This window comes from Aristolochia californica, unplaced genomic scaffold (assembly GCF_029961685.1).
Source record: "Aristolochia californica isolate CCGP_79_NKW_82.1479 unplaced genomic scaffold, dmAriCali1.0.hap1 SCAF_2, whole genome shotgun sequence".
NCBI classification, from domain to species: Eukaryota; Viridiplantae; Streptophyta; class Magnoliopsida; order Piperales; family Aristolochiaceae; genus Aristolochia; species Aristolochia californica.
Genome location: NW_027181881.1, coordinates 41,549,620 through 41,573,642, shown reverse-complemented (window position 1 = coordinate 41,573,642; position 24,023 = coordinate 41,549,620). Strand labels below are relative to the sequence as shown.

At 36.7% G+C, this 24,023-nt stretch overlaps 3 protein-coding genes across 3 annotated transcripts; all 3 read right to left on the bottom strand.

The window, feature by feature from the left end:
* Positions 1 to 1,040: 1,040 nt before the first annotated feature.
* On the bottom strand, positions 1,041 to 2,133 carry LOC137955084 (senescence-specific cysteine protease SAG39-like). Its single transcript, XM_068801957.1, has 2 exons — positions 1,710 to 2,133; positions 1,041 to 1,633 (listed from the first exon to the last, which is right to left on the bottom strand). Exons 1-2 carry the CDS (start codon positions 2,131 to 2,133, stop codon positions 1,041 to 1,043), a joined length of 1,017 nt encoding a protein of 338 aa, XP_068658058.1.
* Positions 2,134 to 8,672: 6,539 nt separating this feature from the next.
* LOC137955083 (senescence-specific cysteine protease SAG39-like) lies at positions 8,673 to 9,765 on the bottom strand. The gene is made up of 2 exons (XM_068801956.1): positions 9,342 to 9,765; positions 8,673 to 9,265 (listed from the first exon to the last, which is right to left on the bottom strand). Exons 1-2 carry the CDS (start codon positions 9,763 to 9,765, stop codon positions 8,673 to 8,675), a joined length of 1,017 nt encoding a protein of 338 aa, XP_068658057.1.
* A 6,540-nt stretch (positions 9,766 to 16,305) lies between these two features.
* Positions 16,306 to 17,398, bottom strand: LOC137955082 (senescence-specific cysteine protease SAG39-like). The gene is made up of 2 exons (XM_068801955.1): positions 16,975 to 17,398; positions 16,306 to 16,898 (listed from the first exon to the last, which is right to left on the bottom strand). The coding sequence occupies exons 1-2, from the start codon at positions 17,396 to 17,398 to the stop codon at positions 16,306 to 16,308; spliced, it is 1,017 nt and encodes a 338-aa protein (XP_068658056.1).
* Between the last annotated feature and the right edge of the window lie 6,625 nt (positions 17,399 to 24,023).

Sequence of the window (24,023 nt, the reverse complement as noted above, 5' to 3'; positions counted from 1 at the left end):
CACAATCTCGTGGAGTGAAGACCACATGTCGCAATCTCACCAACAGAAGACTTAGAAAACATAGATAGAAGGAAAGAAAGGTGGGGTGGTTCAACGGTACCTCGCCCCTCTATAAATAGTGAGTTTCCTCTAACTTAAGAAGAATCTCTAAGAGGAAGAAGAAATCCTATACGTCCAGTCGTTGGAGCATTGATACACTACTAAACTTTTGCTCAATAAAACATCCAGAAGCGAAAAGAAAGAAAAAAAAGAAAAAAAATTAATCTCCAGAAAAAAAAGGTTCTATTAACAACAAAATTATTTTCACCAAAAAAAAGTATTTTTATGGCTGAAATTAGACTGATGGAAATCTTTCGCTAAAAGGGCAAGAATTTATAATTTGTTACAAAAACTATTTTTTTTCTAACAAATATTTTCTCACCGCTATTAGTATGAGCCACATACCTTAGGTAGAAATTTTTTTCCTCTAAAAAAAAAAGAAATAATTAGCAACAAAATTCACATTTTTGCTAAAAAAATGTAGCCTATTAGCTACAAAAATATTTTCCCAACTAAAGTTTGATATTTTATTTTTCAAACACATTTCTTAATATTTGGTGGAAATTTTCAAATTTCTTCGAGAAAATAACTCTATTAGCAGCAAAAACAATCACCAGAAAATAACTCATATTTTTTTTCATAAATATATTTTTAATATTTTGCGCTATAATTAAATTTCATAGGCAAATGTAGCTTATTAGTGGCGAAAAAATATCGAGAAATAACTTGTATTTTTGGTCTGTTTCATCAACATATTTCTTAGTATTTAACCAAAAAATGAACTAAGAGAGGGAAGGATTGGATCAACTGTGAGCTCCAAAGCGTCCAAATCCTCAAAGGGAGTCTTTCGTTCACGATTTTTCAGAGTACAGGAACATAAGAGAAGGTATAGAACATGATTGCATTTCTGCGTGGAACATAACAAACCTGAGACTTATATAAAACAAACTGAAGCGGGTATAAGAGGGCAACATAAAAGCGAAATATTACATTTTCCTCTTCTAAGCTGTTGGATAGGAGGCATCCATGGCAATCCCACATAGACCCTCTTTGGCATCGACATTCCTCTGCATCCTAATATATCCCTCTTCTCCCCAACTTGAGCCCCATGAGTTCTTCACTAACCAATACATGGTTCCATCACTCGTAGTCCCATAACCAACCACTGTGACCCCGTGGTCTAGACTCGTCCCACATGGACCAGTAAAGACACCGCCGGAATAAAGCTGGAACGGAGATCCACCAGCATCAATGGCAACGGAGACTGGCTGCTTAGCAGCCGCTTTCAGCAGAGCACTCTCACTATTCGCAGGCACATCCTCAAAACCACTGATCTTGGCGGCAGACGATGCCTCCTTCTTGGAGTTGCATTTGCCATCGACCCCCTCGTAGGGGTAAGTAGTTTCAGTTGCAAGTCCACCGTTGTGAAGAATGAACTTGAAGGCATCGTCCATGAGACCGCCGTTACAACCTTGGTCCACACCTCTGGTATCACAGTCCACTAATTCCTGCTCCGATAGAGAAACCAGTTTACCTGTGCTGAGCTTGGTTGCTCCTTCCATTGCTGCAACAGCCGAGAACGCCCAGCAGCATCCTGTTTGGAAAATTTAGTAAGATGTGAACGAGTAGGTAACAACTATACCTTCACTTGCAAACAAAGAGTAGCTTACCGCATTGGCCTTGGTCCTTGACGGGTGTGACCGCACCTTTCTTCCTCCAGTCTACTGTAGATGGCACTGCCGTCACATTTTCGTACCTGAAGAGCGACGAACTTGTATCTCTTAAGGAAGGCCTGAACCCGTTACGAGACGCCCTGAATTCTTCGTTCGTGAGGTCTGCAAATTCATTCACGCTGAGCCTGTAAGTGTTACCACCATCGCTGTTGAATGCTTCTACCAACTGCACATTTTCAGCAAATATCTTAAATCGTCTCTCCTTTTCGGCAGTGTCCTTGTATACTCGCCCATATTTAGCAATCCATTCTTCGTGCCTCTTCACCATGGATGCTTCAGGCAATGTGCGAGACAGGCCTGGGGAAACCCAGACCACCAAAATTAGGAAAGCTACGAGGGCATAGAGCTTTGTTGGTGCCATCGCCGACTACTCCTGCTGTTTAGGTTGGATTAGAAGGTGGGATTATGTCCTCTGCTGCTGCTACAACTCCCTAAAAGAGACGTTTATATAGATTCTCTGTAGCCTTATTATTTGATTGTTGTTTTGGCCTGGATTTGAAGAGGAAGACTAACGTGCCGGAGCAACTGTATTAATTTGAACGTCTATGCATGTCATATTTAATTTTTTACATCAACCACCCAACATGTCGTGAACGATGCTTCACCGTCTTCCCTCTCTTCTACACTGCTTGTCCACAATAGAATCAGCTTCACTTATTATCCGAACGTGTTCAGTGTGTTGGGTGCATGGACATGATTTGCCGAGTGAACCCATGGTACGCGCGAGGTGACTCAGTTTTCCAAGCAATTGCATCGGTGTCCGACTTTCCGGGGTCAGAACCCCCACACCCACAGAATCAGTTGGGCCAGGATTGGTGTCGGATTAGTTCCTGGTTCGGGATCCGATTCCATGATCCAGCTCACTGGATGTAGGTAAAAATGGAGGGGGCATCGAGTCGAGTCGAGCTGAGCTCGAACCTGCATATGTTCGAGATAAACTTATTTAAATATTTCAAACTCGAGCTTGAGCCGAACCCAACCTCAAGCCTAAAATTTTAATCGAACTCGAACTCAATAATTTCAACCGAACGAATTCGAGGTCCAACCTACATTTAAAACTTTGTATAAAATACATGTCTATTAAACTGTGTATAAAATTATGCATAAATTTACTAAAATTGGGCATGACCTCTACATAAAATTGGACATAACCTCTGTACATAAACCCAATATAAATTTGTCTATACGCTATGCATAAAATTCTTCAAAAAAAAAAAAAAAAAAAAAAACTGCATAATATTATGCATAAAATTTATTCAATAATCAAACACAAAATTGCCAACTACAATATCAATATCAATTTACAATCACCCAAAAAAAAAAAAACTATAAATCCAGTATAAATTTATAAACTATAGCTATTTCTCTTCGTGCCAGAAAATAATATACTGAGTCCCCATTTGCATGAGCAAAATCTCCACCTATGACAAAACCAAAAGAATAAAACTTATTATTGTCTGATGAAAAAAATTCTTCCACTACTAATTACTTAATGTAGTCAAATATATTAAAATTACCGAGATGAGAAAAAAATGAAAAATCAAGTAACTGGTAGCATTATCTCCATAGTCTACTTTTCATGTTGTAATCACAAAACATAAAAAATTATTCAAAAGTAGATAACTTTTTTATTTTTCTTAACACCGTGAAGAGCCCGAACACAATCACCCCCACAAATCAAAACTTGAATTATATTTGGTGCCATGGAAAAACGATATGGGTCTATTACTCTACCACCAGACTAAAGGTAAAATCTGAAGCTATTGTAGATATGGGAATTAATGAGATGTCTGCTCCCATCTTAGATAATACCCAAAATTTCAAATTATTCACTTTCCACCATTCTACAACATCAAAATCATATTGTGAAGTTTTCTCACAAATATACATTTCTTTTTCCAAAACGATTTTCCAATTCTGATAGTGGCGAATTCACTACTTCCACTTGTTTCACATAAGTCATTAACTTTGACCAACCTGACCTCGATGAAGACTGTGACCTACAACTTGTGGAAAGTCTTGTAGAGCTAATACTTGAAGCAATCCCTTCATTACTTATCTCCACATTATATATGGATAGATATTCATCATAAATCTCATATAAGGTCCATTGAACTAAGTTTATATTTATTGTATCTTCCTCCTCATAATAAATCTCAGAAAAAAACATATTTTGATCAATCTTAATTTGACACTTGTATCCAAAATTGAAGCAACAACAATCAACAAATTGCATTCACCCCAGTACTTCTCAAAATTTTATTTCATTCTACTAACCATTGTCTTAATGAAAATTCAAACCTTCTTTTACCCTATATCCCTCATTAAGGTACAAATTAGAAGTAGTGTAGTCACTCCCTGAAATTATATTAGTGACTACGTTTAAAACTTCTAGAATCTCACACACCATTTCAACCTTTTTCCATTCATGAAGACTTGGCAGACAATCATAAGTTGGTCCTCTATCTTGAAATCTAGGAAATGCATCTTTGAATTTTAATGCAAAAGATAACATGTCATAAGTGGAGTCCCAATGAGTTGGACAATAAATAACCAACCTTTTTGTACCTAGTTGTAGTTGTTGCACAATTTCAGAAAAAGTGCGAAGTCTAGCCTTAGACAAATTTATGAATTTGACACTCTCACGCACATTCTCAATGATATCCTTAATTTGGAAAAGACCATCTTGGACTAATAAGTTCAGAATATGAGCACAACTACGCACATGAAATAACTTTCCTCCACAAACCAATCTCCTATTTCTTGAAAAATCATCTTTCGAAACTCTCAGACAAACATTATTATATGCATCCAACTAAGATATTAAATAATTTATTTTTTATTTCTCAATCTTTCAAACACTTGTAAATAGCATATGCTATGTTAACACCACAACGAGGAAGAGGAAGATGCACAAAACTCAAGACTCATTTTTGTAACTTCCAATTACCATCAATAAAAAGTCATGTAATAACCATGTATTCAATCTTTTGATTTTGGGACTTCCTAAGATCCGTGGTAAGACTAATCTTGTTAATCTCATTTAATAAAGTTTTCGATTTCTTTTTCTATGCCTCGTACACCTCCTTACACTCCTTCTTAATGGTCTTACGAGGTATTTTTCATAATTCACATTTGTCATTTTCATTAAAAAATTAAATCTCTCCTCTTCTACTATCATGAATGGATGCTCATGCATAAGAATACAATGAGCAATGAGTGCTCTCATTCCAACTTAATCATATTTGCCTCCTAAATCCATAAAAGGAAGGCTAGATGGACTTTGATTAACATTAGACCCCACTGATAAAAAAAACTTATGGTTTTTTGTTTTCTCATTGAAAGTTTTCTTTTACGACAACATTTCAAATGTCAACTCATATTTGTGTTCACTCCTCTACAAATAATACTTAAATTGGTTTTACAATGAACACATTGAGCCCTTTTTGTACCATCTATAAGTGAAACTTCTTTGAATTCAGACCACACATGAGACTTTTTCTTTGTCATTTTGAACTTTGGAGAGAGTCACCTTCTTCTGAATTTAGGGTATCTTCATCTAGGCTCACTTCTGTTACATTCGTAATTCTAGGTGGATATGACTCTGGTGGAGTTGAGTCATTATTTATGGCCACACTAGAACTGGTGTTAACTACTGATGTCAATTGAGTAGGAGGTGCTGACATTCTTACTTCTATAAAAAAAAATTAAAAATTGAAAACATAAAGAAGAAAAACAATCCAAACAACAAAGATAAATCCAAAAAAGAACAAGTGAATTCTAAAAGGGTTGCTCCGACCAAGAAAGAAAAGGGCCAGCACCTTTTTAAATCATGTCTATCTGAGAAGCTTTTTCGCGTCTCTCTCCTCGAGGTATTGTTTGAGTCTTGGTTAAAACTTAGACATGAGAGAAATTCTTCCTCAGTGAGAGCTTTTAATAAGGTAGATGTGCATACCCTTCTCCTTACATAATATTAATTTACATAAAATCAGGCCAAACAGTTTGACCCCAAATCTAATGCACTACTAAGTATGTGACAAGCTCTCACATCAACTCAAAGCTTCGTGTTAAAGGCAAAAAACAACTTTACCATTCCAAAGTTGCGGTTTAAGTTGCACATTAACAAGTAATTTTAGGAATGGGACGATTTTAGTAATAGAAAATACTCATTGACAACCAGCTATTATCTAACAGTCTAATTAAGAAATGACTACGTATAAAGGAGGGTGTTACTACAGAGACACACTCAAATATCAACAATTTTCTCGAGTACTCGGTCAAATCTCTGAGAGGGATTAGAGCAACCTTTCATCCAACTAACAATAATGGCTGAATCTCCTTTAATAACAAAGGGGGAGTGGAAATTTTGGCCCCATGAAGAAGAAACCCCTCCCACAGTAGACTTACTTGGAAGGAGATTGCGACATGGGCGACAAAAAATATGTAAAAATAAATAAAATTTAATATACAAATAGAGAAAATGATAATAAAGATCATATTAACCACTCATTGCCATTGGAGAGTCGGACTCGAAGATGTCGCACACCAATTTCTTCACAGTCGGAAATGGAGAATGGGGAAATTTTTGAACGGAGGGCTATTTCTCCCTTTCGCCATTTCTCCTTTTCGCCAATCATGTAGAAATTTAGGTTTTTGAACATCTAGTTGATTGGAGAAGACTTACCTGTCTATTCCGTGGCTTCCTTTGGCAACATCCAGATCCGGCAAAGCAAGGAAGGAACTGTAGAAGTTCAAGATCATGGTGGCTGAAATAGGAAACGATTCTGAATACCTGGATGCTATCAAGAGAAAATCGCATTCTAGATATTTTGAATCACCTATTTCTCCAAGATATGCTCGAAATCGAAAACCTTCATATCTTGGAAATGAATATAGGAGAGATTTTGCCGTTCATCCTGAGTTCTGACTGGAGATGGGGAGGTTTCGTTCCGACTGGGGTGGAGAGGAAAGGTTCCGGTCATTCGGCGTCCTTTGATCCCGAGTCCCGATCTCGTTTAAGTAAACGAGCCGGTTCGCAAGCTCGTGAATTGAATCGAGCCTCGTTCGGTTACTGCTCGTTTACTTAAACGAGTCAAAAACCCGTTCTCGAATTCAATTTGAGATCAGGTTATTTCGAATCGAATGAGCCAAAACCGAGCCGAGCTGAGCTCGCGCTATTTGTGAATCGGCTCGGTTTGATACCACCCATAGGTAGAAAGCCCACTCGTCGTATACCTATAGCAAAATCATTTTTTTGTTACGAAATATATTTTTAATATTTTATTTCCCTGTACACATATTAATGAATTCATACACATATTTCTTAAAATTTGAATGAAAAAATGAATTTTTTCTGTTAAATGAAACCTATTAGTGATCAAATTTAAATTTCACCAACGAGCAACTCATATTTTTTAGGCATGGAAATTTGATAGCCAAATTAAAACCCTGATGATGGTCAGCATCATCAACTTTGATCAATGATCCAAATCAAAGGAACTCAATCAATAGTTAACTGATGGACAAAGTTGAAGCTCCTAACGGTCAAAGGAGGTTTGGTTGAACAATTCATCAATTTCAGAAAATCATTTGGTCAAAATCTAGATCACTTATCGAGATCAAAACCCAATTGATGATCAAGATGAAGTTGATGATGCCGAGCCACTACCAAAATTAAATTAGAGGAAAATGCCACTTAAGTGTCACACAAGCAAGGGCGTAGGCACATAAGAAACAGGTTATACCACTAGGAGCTTCACATTATATAACATGGTCTACATCATCCTACACATGGTAGAAAACTTGACTTCGTCATCTCATATTGCAAACTCAAGGAGTGAAGACTTGACTTCGTCCGTGTCACAATCTCGTGGAGTGAAGACCACATGTCGCAATCTCACCAACAGAAGACTTAGAAAACATAGATAGAAGGAAAGAAAGGTGGGGTGGTTCAACGGTACCTCGCCCCTCTATAAATAGTGAGTTTCCTCTAACTTAAGAAGAATCTCTAAGAGGAAGAAGAAATCCTATACGTCCAGTCGTTGGAGCATTGATACACTACTAAACTTTTGCTCAATAAAACATCCAGAAGCGAAAAGAAAGAAAAAAAAGAAAAAAAATTAATCTCCAGAAAAAAAAGGTTCTATTAACAACAAAATTATTTTCACCAAAAAAAAGTATTTTTATGGCTGAAATTAGACTGATGGAAATCTTTCGCTAAAAGGGCAAGAATTTATAATTTGTTACAAAAACTATTTTTTTTCTAACAAATATTTTCTCACCGCTATTAGTATGAGCCACATACCTTAGGTAGAAATTTTTTTCCTCTAAAAAAAAAAGAAATAATTAGCAACAAAATTCACATTTTTGCTAAAAAAATGTAGCCTATTAGCTACAAAAATATTTTCCCAACTAAAGTTTGATATTTTATTTTTCAAACACATTTCTTAATATTTGGTGGAAATTTTCAAATTTCTTCGAGAAAATAACTCTATTAGCAGCAAAAACAATCACCAGAAAATAACTCATATTTTTTTTCATAAATATATTTTTAATATTTTGCGCTATAATTAAATTTCATAGGCAAATGTAGCTTATTAGTGGCGAAAAAATATCGAGAAATAACTTGTATTTTTGGTCTGTTTCATCAACATATTTCTTAGTATTTAACCAAAAAATGAACTAAGAGAGGGAAGGATTGGATCAACTGTGAGCTCCAAAGCGTCCAAATCCTCAAAGGGAGTCTTTCGTTCACGATTTTTCAGAGTACAGGAACATAAGAGAAGGTATAGAACATGATTGCATTTCTGCGTGGAACATAACAAACCTGAGACTTATATAAAACAAACTGAAGCGGGTATAAGAGGGCAACATAAAAGCGAAATATTACATTTTCCTCTTCTAAGCTGTTGGATAGGAGGCATCCATGGCAATCCCACATAGACCCTCTTTGGCATCGACATTCCTCTGCATCCTAATATATCCCTCTTCTCCCCAACTTGAGCCCCATGAGTTCTTCACTAACCAATACATGGTTCCATCACTCGTAGTCCCATAACCAACCACTGTGACCCCGTGGTCTAGACTCGTCCCACATGGACCAGTAAAGACACCGCCGGAATAAAGCTGGAACGGAGATCCACCAGCATCAATGGCAACGGAGACTGGCTGCTTAGCAGCCGCTTTCAGCAGAGCACTCTCACTATTCGCAGGCACATCCTCAAAACCACTGATCTTGGCGGCAGACGATGCCTCCTTCTTGGAGTTGCATTTGCCATCGACCCCCTCGTAGGGGTAAGTAGTTTCAGTTGCAAGTCCACCGTTGTGAAGAATGAACTTGAAGGCATCGTCCATGAGACCGCCGTTACAACCTTGGTCCACACCTCTGGTATCACAGTCCACTAATTCCTGCTCCGATAGAGAAACCAGTTTACCTGTGCTGAGCTTGGTTGCTCCTTCCATTGCTGCAACAGCCGAGAACGCCCAGCAGCATCCTGTTTGGAAAATTTAGTAAGATGTGAACGAGTAGGTAACAACTATACCTTCACTTGCAAACAAAGAGTAGCTTACCGCATTGGCCTTGGTCCTTGACGGGTGTGACCGCACCTTTCTTCCTCCAGTCTACTGTAGATGGCACTGCCGTCACATTTTCGTACCTGAAGAGCGACGAACTTGTATCTCTTAAGGAAGGCCTGAACCCGTTACGAGACGCCCTGAATTCTTCGTTCGTGAGGTCTGCAAATTCATTCACGCTGAGCCTGTAAGTGTTACCACCATCGCTGTTGAATGCTTCTACCAACTGCACATTTTCAGCAAATATCTTAAATCGTCTCTCCTTTTCGGCAGTGTCCTTGTATACTCGCCCATATTTAGCAATCCATTCTTCGTGCCTCTTCACCATGGATGCTTCAGGCAATGTGCGAGACAGGCCTGGGGAAACCCAGACCACCAAAATTAGGAAAGCTACGAGGGCATAGAGCTTTGTTGGTGCCATCGCCGACTACTCCTGCTGTTTAGGTTGGATTAGAAGGTGGGATTATGTCCTCTGCTGCTGCTACAACTCCCTAAAAGAGACGTTTATATAGATTCTCTGTAGCCTTATTATTTGATTGTTGTTTTGGCCTGGATTTGAAGAGGAAGACTAACGTGCCGGAGCAACTGTATTAATTTGAACGTCTATGCATGTCATATTTAATTTTTTACATCAACCACCCAACATGTCGTGAACGATGCTTCACCGTCTTCCCTCTCTTCTACACTGCTTGTCCACAATAGAATCAGCTTCACTTATTATCCGAACGTGTTCAGTGTGTTGGGTGCATGGACATGATTTGCCGAGTGAACCCATGGTACGCGCGAGGTGACTCAGTTTTCCAAGCAATTGCATCGGTGTCCGACTTTCCGGGGTCAGAACCCCCACACCCACAGAATCAGTTGGGCCAGGATTGGTGTCGGATTAGTTCCTGGTTCGGGATCCGATTCCATGATCCAGCTCACTGGATGTAGGTAAAAATGGAGGGGGCATCGAGTCGAGTCGAGCTGAGCTCGAACCTGCATATGTTCGAGATAAACTTATTTAAATATTTCAAACTCGAGCTTGAGCCGAACCCAACCTCAAGCCTAAAATTTTAATCGAACTCGAACTCAATAATTTCAACCGAACGAATTCGAGGTCCAACCTACATTTAAAACTTTGTATAAAATACATGTCTATTAAACTGTGTATAAAATTATGCATAAATTTACTAAAATTGGGCATGACCTCTACATAAAATTGGACATAACCTCTGTACATAAACCCAATATAAATTTGTCTATACGCTATGCATAAAATTCTTCAAAAAAAAAAAAAAAAAAAAAAAACTGCATAATATTATGCATAAAATTTATTCAATAATCAAACACAAAATTGCCAACTACAATATCAATATCAATTTACAATCACCCAAAAAAAAAAAAACTATAAATCCAGTATAAATTTATAAACTATAGCTATTTCTCTTCGTGCCAGAAAATAATATACTGAGTCCCCATTTGCATGAGCAAAATCTCCACCTATGACAAAACCAAAAGAATAAAACTTATTATTGTCTGATGAAAAAAATTCTTCCACTACTAATTACTTAATGTAGTCAAATATATTAAAATTACCGAGATGAGAAAAAAATGAAAAATCAAGTAACTGGTAGCATTATCTCCATAGTCTACTTTTCATGTTGTAATCACAAAACATAAAAAATTATTCAAAAGTAGATAACTTTTTTATTTTTCTTAACACCGTGAAGAGCCCGAACACAATCACCCCCACAAATCAAAACTTGAATTATATTTGGTGCCATGGAAAAACGATATGGGTCTATTACTCTACCACCAGACTAAAGGTAAAATCTGAAGCTATTGTAGATATGGGAATTAATGAGATGTCTGCTCCCATCTTAGATAATACCCAAAATTTCAAATTATTCACTTTCCACCATTCTACAACATCAAAATCATATTGTGAAGTTTTCTCACAAATATACATTTCTTTTTCCAAAACGATTTTCCAATTCTGATAGTGGCGAATTCACTACTTCCACTTGTTTCACATAAGTCATTAACTTTGACCAACCTGACCTCGATGAAGACTGTGACCTACAACTTGTGGAAAGTCTTGTAGAGCTAATACTTGAAGCAATCCCTTCATTACTTATCTCCACATTATATATGGATAGATATTCATCATAAATCTCATATAAGGTCCATTGAACTAAGTTTATATTTATTGTATCTTCCTCCTCATAATAAATCTCAGAAAAAAACATATTTTGATCAATCTTAATTTGACACTTGTATCCAAAATTGAAGCAACAACAATCAACAAATTGCATTCACCCCAGTACTTCTCAAAATTTTATTTCATTCTACTAACCATTGTCTTAATGAAAATTCAAACCTTCTTTTACCCTATATCCCTCATTAAGGTACAAATTAGAAGTAGTGTAGTCACTCCCTGAAATTATATTAGTGACTACGTTTAAAACTTCTAGAATCTCACACACCATTTCAACCTTTTTCCATTCATGAAGACTTGGCAGACAATCATAAGTTGGTCCTCTATCTTGAAATCTAGGAAATGCATCTTTGAATTTTAATGCAAAAGATAACATGTCATAAGTGGAGTCCCAATGAGTTGGACAATAAATAACCAACCTTTTTGTACCTAGTTGTAGTTGTTGCACAATTTCAGAAAAAGTGCGAAGTCTAGCCTTAGACAAATTTATGAATTTGACACTCTCACGCACATTCTCAATGATATCCTTAATTTGGAAAAGACCATCTTGGACTAATAAGTTCAGAATATGAGCACAACTACGCACATGAAATAACTTTCCTCCACAAACCAATCTCCTATTTCTTGAAAAATCATCTTTCGAAACTCTCAGACAAACATTATTATATGCATCCAACTAAGATATTAAATAATTTATTTTTTATTTCTCAATCTTTCAAACACTTGTAAATAGCATATGCTATGTTAACACCACAACGAGGAAGAGGAAGATGCACAAAACTCAAGACTCATTTTTGTAACTTCCAATTACCATCAATAAAAAGTCATGTAATAACCATGTATTCAATCTTTTGATTTTGGGACTTCCTAAGATCCGTGGTAAGACTAATCTTGTTAATCTCATTTAATAAAGTTTTCGATTTCTTTTTCTATGCCTCGTACACCTCCTTACACTCCTTCTTAATGGTCTTACGAGGTATTTTTCATAATTCACATTTGTCATTTTCATTAAAAAATTAAATCTCTCCTCTTCTACTATCATGAATGGATGCTCATGCATAAGAATACAATGAGCAATGAGTGCTCTCATTCCAACTTAATCATATTTGCCTCCTAAATCCATAAAAGGAAGGCTAGATGGACTTTGATTAACATTAGACCCCACTGATAAAAAAAACTTATGGTTTTTTGTTTTCTCATTGAAAGTTTTCTTTTACGACAACATTTCAAATGTCAACTCATATTTGTGTTCACTCCTCTACAAATAATACTTAAATTGGTTTTACAATGAACACATTGAGCCCTTTTTGTACCATCTATAAGTGAAACTTCTTTGAATTCAGACCACACATGAGACTTTTTCTTTGTCATTTTGAACTTTGGAGAGAGTCACCTTCTTCTGAATTTAGGGTATCTTCATCTAGGCTCACTTCTGTTACATTCGTAATTCTAGGTGGATATGACTCTGGTGGAGTTGAGTCATTATTTATGGCCACACTAGAACTGGTGTTAACTACTGATGTCAATTGAGTAGGAGGTGCTGACATTCTTACTTCTATAAAAAAAAATTAAAAATTGAAAACATAAAGAAGAAAAACAATCCAAACAACAAAGATAAATCCAAAAAAGAACAAGTGAATTCTAAAAGGGTTGCTCCGACCAAGAAAGAAAAGGGCCAGCACCTTTTTAAATCATGTCTATCTGAGAAGCTTTTTCGCGTCTCTCTCCTCGAGGTATTGTTTGAGTCTTGGTTAAAACTTAGACATGAGAGAAATTCTTCCTCAGTGAGAGCTTTTAATAAGGTAGATGTGCATACCCTTCTCCTTACATAATATTAATTTACATAAAATCAGGCCAAACAGTTTGACCCCAAATCTAATGCACTACTAAGTATGTGACAAGCTCTCACATCAACTCAAAGCTTCGTGTTAAAGGCAAAAAACAACTTTACCATTCCAAAGTTGCGGTTTAAGTTGCACATTAACAAGTAATTTTAGGAATGGGACGATTTTAGTAATAGAAAATACTCATTGACAACCAGCTATTATCTAACAGTCTAATTAAGAAATGACTACGTATAAAGGAGGGTGTTACTACAGAGACACACTCAAATATCAACAATTTTCTCGAGTACTCGGTCAAATCTCTGAGAGGGATTAGAGCAACCTTTCATCCAACTAACAATAATGGCTGAATCTCCTTTAATAACAAAGGGGGAGTGGAAATTTTGGCCCCATGAAGAAGAAACCCCTCCCACAGTAGACTTACTTGGAAGGAGATTGCGACATGGGCGACAAAAAATATGTAAAAATAAATAAAATTTAATATAAAAATAGAGAAAATGATAATAAAGATCATATTAACCACTCATTGCCATTGGAGAGTCGGACTCGAAGATGTCGCACACCAATTTCTTCACAGTCGGAAATGGAGAATGGGGAAATTTTTGAACGGAGGGCTATTTCTCCCTTTCGCCATTTCTCCTTTTCGCCAATCATGTAGAAATTTAGGTTTTTGAACATCTAGTTGATTGGAGAAGACTTACCTGTCTATTCCGTGGCTTCCTTTGGCAACATCCAGATCCGGCAAAGCAAGGAAGGAACTGTAGAAGTTCAAGATCATGGTGGCTGAAATAGGAAACGATTCTGAATACCTGGATGCTATCAAGAGAAAATCGCATTCTAGATATTTTGAATCACCTATTTCTCCAAGATATGCTCGAAATCGAAAACCTTCATATCTTGGAAATGAATATAGGAGAGATTTTGCCGTTCATCCTGAGTTCTGACTGGAGATGGGGAGGTTTCGTTCCGACTGGGGTGGAGAGGAAAGGTTCCGGTCATTCGGCGTCCTTTGATCCCGAGTCCCGATCTCGTTTAAGTAAACGAGCCGGTTCGCAAGCTCGTGAATTGAATCGAGCCTCGTTCGGTTACTGCTCGTTTACTTAAACGAGTCAAAAACCCGTTCTCGAATTCAATTTGAGATCAGGTTATTTCGAATCGAATGAGCCAAAACCGAGCCGAGCTGAGCTCGCGCTATTTGTGAATCGGCTCGGTTTGATACCACCCATAGGTAGAAAGCCCACTCGTCGTATACCTATAGCAAAATCATTTTTTTGTTACGAAATATATTTTTAATATTTTATTTCCCTGTACACATATTAATGAATTCATACACATATTTCTTAAAATTTGAATGAAAAAATGAATTTTTTCTGTTAAATGAAACCTATTAGTGATCAAATTTAAATTTCACCAACGAGCAACTCATATTTTTTAGGCATGGAAATTTGATAGCCAAAATAAAACCCTGATGATGGTCAGCATCATCAACTTTGATCAATGATCCAAATCAAAGGAACTCAATCAATAGTTAACTGATGGACAAAGTTGAAGCTCCTAACGGTCAAAGGAGGTTTGGTTGAACAATTCATCAATTTCAGAAAATCATTTGGTCAAAATCTAGATCACTTATCGAGATCAAAACCCAATTGATGATCAAGATGAAGTTGATGATGCCGAGCCACTACCAAAATTAAATTAGAGGAAAATGCCACTTAAGTGTCACACAAGCAAGGGCGTAGGCACATAAGAAACAGGTTATACCACTAGGAGCTTCACATTATATAACATGGTCTACATCATCCTACACATGGTAGAAAACTTGACTTCGTCATCTCATATTGCAAACTCAAGGAGTGAAGACTTGACTTCGTCCGTGTCACAATCTCGTGGAGTGAAGACCACATGTCGCAATCTCACCAACAGAAGACTTAGAAAACATAGATAGAAGGAAAGAAAGGTGGGGTGGTTCAACGGTACCTCGCCCCTCTATAAATAGTGAGTTTCCTCTAACTTAAGAAGAATCTCTAAGAGGAAGAAGAAATCCTATACGTCCAGTCGTTGGAGCATTGATACACTACTAAACTTTTGCTCAATAAAACATCCAGAAGCGAAAAGAAAGAAAAAAAAGAAAAAAAATTAATCTCCAGAAAAAAAAGGTTCTATTAACAACAAAATTATTTTCACCAAAAAAAAGTATTTTTATGGCTGAAATTAGACTGATGGAAATCTTTCGCTAAAAGGGCAAGAATTTATAATTTGTTACAAAAACTATTTTTTTTCTAACAAATATTTTCTCACCGCTATTAGTATGAGCCACATACCTTAGGTAGAAATTTTTTTCCTCTAAAAAAAAAAGAAATAATTAGCAACAAAATTCACATTTTTGCTAAAAAAATGTAGCCTATTAGCTACAAAAATATTTTCCCAACTAAAGTTTGATATTTTATTTTTCAAACACATTTCTTAATATTTGGTGGAAATTTTCAAATTTCTTCGAGAAAATAACTCTATTAGCAGCAAAAACAATCACCAGAAAATAACTCATATTTTTTTTCATAAATATATTTTTAATATTTTGCGCTATAATTAAATTTCATAGGCAAATGTAGCTTATTAGTGGCGAAAAAATATCGAGAAATAACTTGTATTTTTGGTCTGTTTCATCAACATATTTCTTAGTATTTAACCAAAAAATGAACTAAGAGAGGGAAGGATTGGATCAACTGTGAGCTCCAAAGCGTCCAAATCCTCAAAGGGAGTCTTTCGTTCACGATTTTTCAGAGTACAGGAACATAAGAGAAGGTATAGAACATGATTGCATTTCTGCGTGGAACATAACAAACCTGAGACTTATATAAAACAAACTGAAGCGGGTATAAGAGGGCAACATAAAAGCGAAATATTACATTTTCCTCTTCTAAGCTGTTGGATAGGAGGCATCCATGGCAATCCCACATAGACCCTCTTTGGCATCGACATTCCTCTGCATCCTAATATATCCCTCTTCTCCCCAACTTGAGCCCCATGAGTTCTTCACTAACCAATACATGGTTCCATCACTCGTAGTCCCATAACCAACCACTGTGACCCCGTGGTCTAGACTCGTCCCACATGGACCAGTAAAGACACCGCCGGAATAAAGCTGGAACGGAGATCCACCAGCATCAATGGCAACGGAGACTGGCTGCTTAGCAGCCGCTTTCAGCAGAGCACTCTCACTATTCGCAGGCACATCCTCAAAACCACTGATCTTGGCGGCAGACGATGCCTCCTTCTTGGAGTTGCATTTGCCATCGACCCCCTCGTAGGGGTAAGTAGTTTCAGTTGCAAGTCCACCGTTGTGAAGAATGAACTTGAAGGCATCGTCCATGAGACCGCCGTTACAACCTTGGTCCACACCTCTGGTATCACAGTCCACTAATTCCTGCTCCGATAGAGAAACCAGTTTACCTGTGCTGAGCTTGGTTGCTCCTTCCATTGCTGCAACAGCCGAGAACGCCCAGCAGCATCCTGTTTGGAAAATTTAGTAAGATGTGAACGAGTAGGTAACAACTATACCTTCACTTGCAAACAAAGAGTAGCTTACCGCATTGGCCTTGGTCCTTGACGGGTGTGACCGCACCTTTCTTCCTCCAGTCTACTGTAGATGGCACTGCCGTCACATTTTCGTACCTGAAGAGCGACGAACTTGTATCTCTTAAGGAAGGCCTGAACCCGTTACGAGACGCCCTGAATTCTTCGTTCGTGAGGTCTGCAAATTCATTCACGCTGAGCCTGTAAGTGTTACCACCATCGCTGTTGAATGCTTCTACCAACTGCACATTTTCAGCAAATATCTTAAATCGTCTCTCCTTTTCGGCAGTGTCCTTGTATACTCGCCCATATTTAGCAATCCATTCTTCGTGCCTCTTCACCATGGATGCTTCAGGCAATGTGCGAGACAGGCCTGGGGAAACCCAGACCACCAAAATTAGGAAAGCTACGAGGGCATAGAGCTTTGTTGGTGCCATCGCCGACTACTCCTGCTGTTTAGGTTGGATTAGAAGGTGGGATTATGTCCTCTGCTGCTGCTACAACTCCCTAAAAGAGACGTTTATATAGATTCTCTGTAGCCTTATTATTTGATTGTTGTTTTGGCCTGGATTTGAAGAGGAAGACTAACGTGCCGGAGCAACTGTATTAATTTGAACGTCTATGCATGTCATATTTAATTTTTTACATCAACCACCCAACATGTCGTGAACGATGCTTCACCGTCTTCCCTCTCTTCTACACTGCTTGTCCACAATAGAATCAGCTTCACTTATTATCCGAACGTGTTCAGTGTGTTGGGTGCATGGACATGATTTGCCGAGTGAACCCATGGTACGCGCGAGGTGACTCAGTTTTCCAAGCAATTGCATCGGTGTCCGACTTTCCGGGGTCAGAACCCCCACACCCACAGAATCAGTTGGGCCAGGATTGGTGTCGGATTAGTTCCTGGTTCGGGATCCGATTCCATGATCCAGCTCACTGGATGTAGGTAAAAATGGAGGGGGCATCGAGTCGAGTCGAGCTGAGCTCGAACCTGCATATGTTCGAGATAAACTTATTTAAATATTTCAAACTCGAGCTTGAGCCGAACCCAACCTCAAGCCTAAAATTTTAATCGAACTCGAACTCAATAATTTCAACCGAACGAATTCGAGGTCCAACCTACATTTAAAACTTTGTATAAAATACATGTCTATTAAACTGTGTATAAAATTATGCATAAATTTACTAAAATTGGGCATGACCTCTACATAAAATTGGACATAACCTCTGTACATAAACCCAATATAAATTTGTCTATACGCTATGCATAAAATTCTTCAAAAAAAAAAAAAAAAAAAAAAAACTGCATAATATTATGCATAAAATTTATTCAATAATCAAACACAAAATTGCCAACTACAATATCAATATCAATTTACAATCACCCAAAAAAAAAAAAACTATAAATCCAGTATAAATTTATAAACTATAGCTATTTCTCTTCGTGCCAGAAAATAATATACTGAGTCCCCATTTGCATGAGCAAAATCTCCACCTATGACAAAACCAAAAGAATAAAACTTATTATTGTCTGATGAAAAAAATTCTTCCACTACTAATTACTTAATGTAGTCAAATATATTAAAATTACCGAGATGAGAAAAAAATGAAAAATCAAGTAACTGGTAGCATTATCTCCATAGTCTACTTTTCATGTTGTAATCACAAAACATAAAAAATTATTCAAAAGTAGATAACTTTTTTATTTTTCTTAACACCGTGAAGAGCCCGAACACAATCACCCCCACAAATCAAAACTTGAATTATATTTGGTGCCATGGAAAAACGATATGGGTCTATTACTCTACCACCAGACTAAAGGTAAAATCTGAAGCTATTGTAGATATGGGAATTAATGAGATGTCTGCTCCCATCTTAGATAATACCCAAAATTTCAAATTATTCACTTTCCACCATTCTACAACATCAAAATCATATTGTGAAGTTTTCTCACAAATATACATTTCTTTTTCCAAAACGATTTTCCAATTCTGATAGTGGCGAATTCACTACTTCCACTTGTTTCACATAAGTCATTAACTTTGACCAACCTGACCTCGATGAAGACTGTGACCTACAACTTGTGGAAAGTCTTGTAGAGCTAATACTTGAAGCAATCCCTTCATTACTTATCTCCACATTATATATGGATAGATATTCATCATAAATCTCATATAAGGTCCATTGAACTAAGTTTATATTTATTGTATCTTCCTCCTCATAATAAATCTCAGAAAAAAACATATTTTGATCAATCTTAATTTGACACTTGTATCCAAAATTGAAGCAACAACAATCAACAAATTGCATTCACCCCAGTACTTCTCAAAATTTTATTTCATTCTACTAACCATTGTCTTAATGAAAATTCAAACCTTCTTTTACCCTATATCCCTCATTAAGGTACAAATTAGAAGTAGTGTAGTCACTCCCTGAAATTATATTAGTGACTACGTTTAAAACTTCTAGAATCTCACACACCATTTCAACCTTTTTCCATTCATGAAGACTTGGCAGACAATCATAAGTTGGTCCTCTATCTTGAAATCTAGGAAATGCATCTTTGAATTTTAATGCAAAAGATAACATGTCATAAGTGGAGTCCCAATGAGTTGGACAATAAATAACCAACCTTTTTGTACCTAGTTGTAGTTGTTGCACAATTTCAGAAAAAGTGCGAAGTCTAGCCTTAGACAAATTTATGAATTTGACACTCTCACGCACATTCTCAATGATATCCTTAATTTGGAAAAGACCATCTTGGACTAATAAGTTCAGAATATGAGCACAACTACGCACATGAAATAACTTTCCTCCACAAACCAATCTCCTATTTCTTGAAAAATCATCTTTCGAAACTCTCAGACAAACATTATTATATGCATCCAACTAAGATATTAAATAATTTATTTTTTATTTCTCAATCTTTCAAACACTTGTAAATAGCATATGCTATGTTAACACCACAACGAGGAAGAGGAAGATGCACAAAACTCAAGACTCATTTTTGTAACTTCCAATTACCATCAATAAAAAGTCATGTAATAACCATGTATTCAATCTTTTGATTTTGGGACTTCCTAAGATCCGTGGTAAGACTAATCTTGTTAATCTCATTTAATAAAGTTTTCGATTTCTTTTTCTATGCCTCGTACACCTCCTTACACTCCTTCTTAATGGTCTTACGAGGTATTTTTCATAATTCACATTTGTCATTTTCATTAAAAAATTAAATCTCTCCTCTTCTACTATCATGAATGGATGCTCATGCATAAGAATACAATGAGCAATGAGTGCTCTCATTCCAACTTAATCATATTTGCCTCCTAAATCCATAAAAGGAAGGCTAGATGGACTTTGATTAACATTAGACCCCACTGATAAAAAAAACTTATGGTTTTTTGTTTTCTCATTGAAAGTTTTCTTTTACGACAACATTTCAAATGTCAACTCATATTTGTGTTCACTCCTCTACAAATAATACTTAAATTGGTTTTACAATGAACACATTGAGCCCTTTTTGTACCATCTATAAGTGAAACTTCTTTGAATTCAGACCACACATGAGACTTTTTCTTTGTCATTTTGAACTTTGGAGAGAGTCACCTTCTTCTGAATTTAGGGTATCTTCATCTAGGCTCACTTCTGTTACATTCGTAATTCTAGGTGGATATGACTCTGGTGGAGTTGAGTCATTATTTATGGCCACACTAGAACTGGTGTTAACTACTGATGTCAATTGAGTAGGAGGTGCTGACATTCTTACTTCTATAAAAAAAAATTAAAAATTGAAAACATAAAGAAGAAAAACAATCCAAACAACAAAGATAAATCCAAAAAAGAACAAGTGAATTCTAAAAGGGTTGCTCCGACCAAGAAAGAAAAGGGCCAGCACCTTTTTAAATCATGTCTATCTGAGAAGCTTTTTCGCGTCTCTCTCCTCGAGGTATTGTTTGAGTCTTGGTTAAAACTTAGACATGAGAGAAATTCTTCCTCAGTGAGAGCTTTTAATAAGGTAGATGTGCATACCCTTCTCCTTACATAATATTAATTTACATAAAATCAGGCCAAACAGTTTGACCCCAAATCTAATGCACTACTAAGTATGTGACAAGCTCTCACATCAACTCAAAGCTTCGTGTTAAAGGCAAAAAACAACTTTACCATTCCAAAGTTGCGGTTTAAGTTGCACATTAACAAGTAATTTTAGGAATGGGACGATTTTAGTAATAGAAAATACTCATTGACAACCAGCTATTATCTAACAGTCTAATTAAGAAATGACTACGTATAAAGGAGGGTGTTACTACAGAGACACACTCAAATATCAACAATTTTCTCGAGTACTCGGTCAAATCTCTGAGAGGGATTAGAGCAACCTTTCATCCAACTAACAATAATGGCTGAATCTCCTTTAATAACAAAGGGGGAGTGGAAATTTTGGCCCCATGAAGAAGAAACCCCTCCCACAGTAGACTTACTTGGAAGGAGATTGCGACATGGGCGACAAAAAATATGTAAAAATAAATAAAATTTAATATAAAAATAGAGAAAATGATAATAAAGATCATATTAACCACTCATTGCCATTGGAGAGTCGGACTCGAAGATGTCGCACACCAATTTCTTCACAGTCGGAAATGGAGAATGGGGAAATTTTTGAACGGAGGGCTATTTCTCCCTTTCGCCATTTCTCCTTTTCGCCAATCATGTAGAAATTTAGGTTTTTGAACATCTAGTTGATTGGAGAAGACTTACCTGTCTATTCCGTGGCTTCCTTTGGCAACATCCAGATCCGGCAAAGCAAGGAAGGAACTGTAGAAGTTCAAGATCATGGTGGCTGAAATAGGAAACGATTCTGAATACCTGGATGCTATCAAGAGAAAATCGCATTCTAGATATTTTGAATCACCTATTTCTCCAAGATATGCTCGAAATCGAAAACCTTCATATCTTGGAAATGAATATAGGAGAGATTTTGCCGTTCATCCTGAGTTCTGACTGGAGATGGGGAGGTTTCGTTCCGACTGGGGTGGAGAGGAAAGGTTCCGGTCATTCGGCGTCCTTTGATCCCGAGTCCCGATCTCGTTTAAGTAAACGAGCCGGTTCGCAAGCTCGTGAATTGAATCGAGCCTCGTTCGGTTACTGCTCGTTTACTTAAACGAGTCAAAAACCCGTTCTCGAATTCAATTTGAGATCAGGTTATTTCGAATCGAATGAGCCAAAACCGAGCCGAGCTGAGCTCGCGCTATTTGTGAATCGGCTCGGTTTGATACCACCCATAGGTAGAAAGCCCACTCGTCGTATACCTATAGCAAAATCATTTTTTTGTTACGAAATATATTTTTAATATTTTATTTCCCTGTACACATATTAATGAATTCATACACATATTTCTTAAAATTTGAATGAAAAAATGAATTTTTTCTGTTAAATGAAACCTATTAGTGATCAAATTTAAATTTCACCAACGAGCAACTCATATTTTTTAGGCATGGAAATTTGATAGCCAAATTAAAACCCTGATGATGGTCAGCATCATCAACTTTGATCAATGATCCAAATCAAAGGAACTCAATCAATAGTTAACTGATGGACAAAGTTGAAGCTCCTAACGGTCAAAGGAGGTTTGGTTGAACAATTCATCAATTTCAGAAAATCATTTGGTCAAAATCTAGATCACTTATCGAGATCAAAACCCAATTGATGATCAAGATGAAGTTGATGATGCCGAGCCACTACCAAAATTAAATTAGAGGAAAATGCCACTTAAGTGTCACACAAGCAAGGGCGTAGGCACATAAGAAACAGGTTATACCACTAGGAGCTTCACATTATATAACATGGTCTACATCATCCTACACATGGTAGAAAACTTGACTTCGTCATCTCATATTGCAAACTCAAGGAGTGAAGACTTGACTTCGTCCGTGTCACAATCTCGTGGAGTGAAGACCACATGTCGCAATCTCACCAACAGAAGACTTAGAAAACATAGATAGAAGGAAAGAAAGGTGGGGTGGTTCAACGGTACCTCGCCCCTCTATAAATAGTGAGTTTCCTCTAACTTAAGAAGAATCTCTAAGAGGAAGAAGAAATCCTATACGTCCAGTCGTTGGAGCATTGATACACTACTAAACTTTTGCTCAATAAAACATCCAGAAGCGAAAAGAAAGAAAAAAAAGAAAAAAAATTAATCTCCAGAAAAAAAAGGTTCTATTAACAACAAAATTATTTTCACCAAAAAAAAGTATTTTTATGGCTGAAATTAGACTGATGGAAATCTTTCGCTAAAAGGGCAAGAATTTATAATTTGTTACAAAAACTATTTTTTTTCTAACAAATATTTTCTCACCGCTATTAGTATGAGCCACATACCTTAGGTAGAAATTTTTTTCCTCTAAAAAAAAAAGAAATAATTAGCAACAAAATTCACATTTTTGCTAAAAAAATGTAGCCTATTAGCTACAAAAATATTTTCCCAACTAAAGTTTGATATTTTATTTTTCAAACACATTTCTTAATATTTGGTGGAAATTTTCAAATTTCTTCGAGAAAATAACTCTATTAGCAGCAAAAACAATCACCAGAAAATAACTCATATTTTTTTTCATAAATATATTTTTAATATTTTGCGCTATAATTAAATTTCATAGGCAAATGTAGCTTATTAGTGGCGAAAAAATATCGAGAAATAACTTGTATTTTTGGTCTGTTTCATCAACATATTTCTTAGTATTTAACCAAAAAATGAACTAAGAGAGGGAAGGATTGGATCAACTGTGAGCTCCAAAGCGTCCAAATCCTCAAAGGGAGTCTTTCGTTCACGATTTTTCAGAGTACAGGAACATAAGAGAAGGTATAGAACATGATTGCATTTCTGCGTGGAACATAACAAACCTGAGACTTATATAAAACAAACTGAAGCGGGTATAAGAGGGCAACATAAAAGCGAAATATTACATTTTCCTCTTCTAAGCTGTTGGATAGGAGGCATCCATGGCAATCCCACATAGACCCTCTTTGGCATCGACATTCCTCTGCATCCTAATATATCCC

Coding starts and splice junctions, on each gene's coding strand:
- LOC137955084 (XM_068801957.1), bottom strand. CDS start 2,133: ATGGCACCAACAAAGCTCTATGCCCTCGTAGCTTTCCTAATTTTGGTG. Junction 1,634..1,709: donor CAAGGACCAAGGCCAATGCG/GTAAGCTACTCT, acceptor TTTTCCAAACAG/GATGCTGCTGGGCGTTCTCG.
- LOC137955083 (XM_068801956.1), bottom strand. CDS start 9,765: ATGGCACCAACAAAGCTCTATGCCCTCGTAGCTTTCCTAATTTTGGTG. Junction 9,266..9,341: donor CAAGGACCAAGGCCAATGCG/GTAAGCTACTCT, acceptor TTTTCCAAACAG/GATGCTGCTGGGCGTTCTCG.
- LOC137955082 (XM_068801955.1), bottom strand. CDS start 17,398: ATGGCACCAACAAAGCTCTATGCCCTCGTAGCTTTCCTAATTTTGGTG. Junction 16,899..16,974: donor CAAGGACCAAGGCCAATGCG/GTAAGCTACTCT, acceptor TTTTCCAAACAG/GATGCTGCTGGGCGTTCTCG.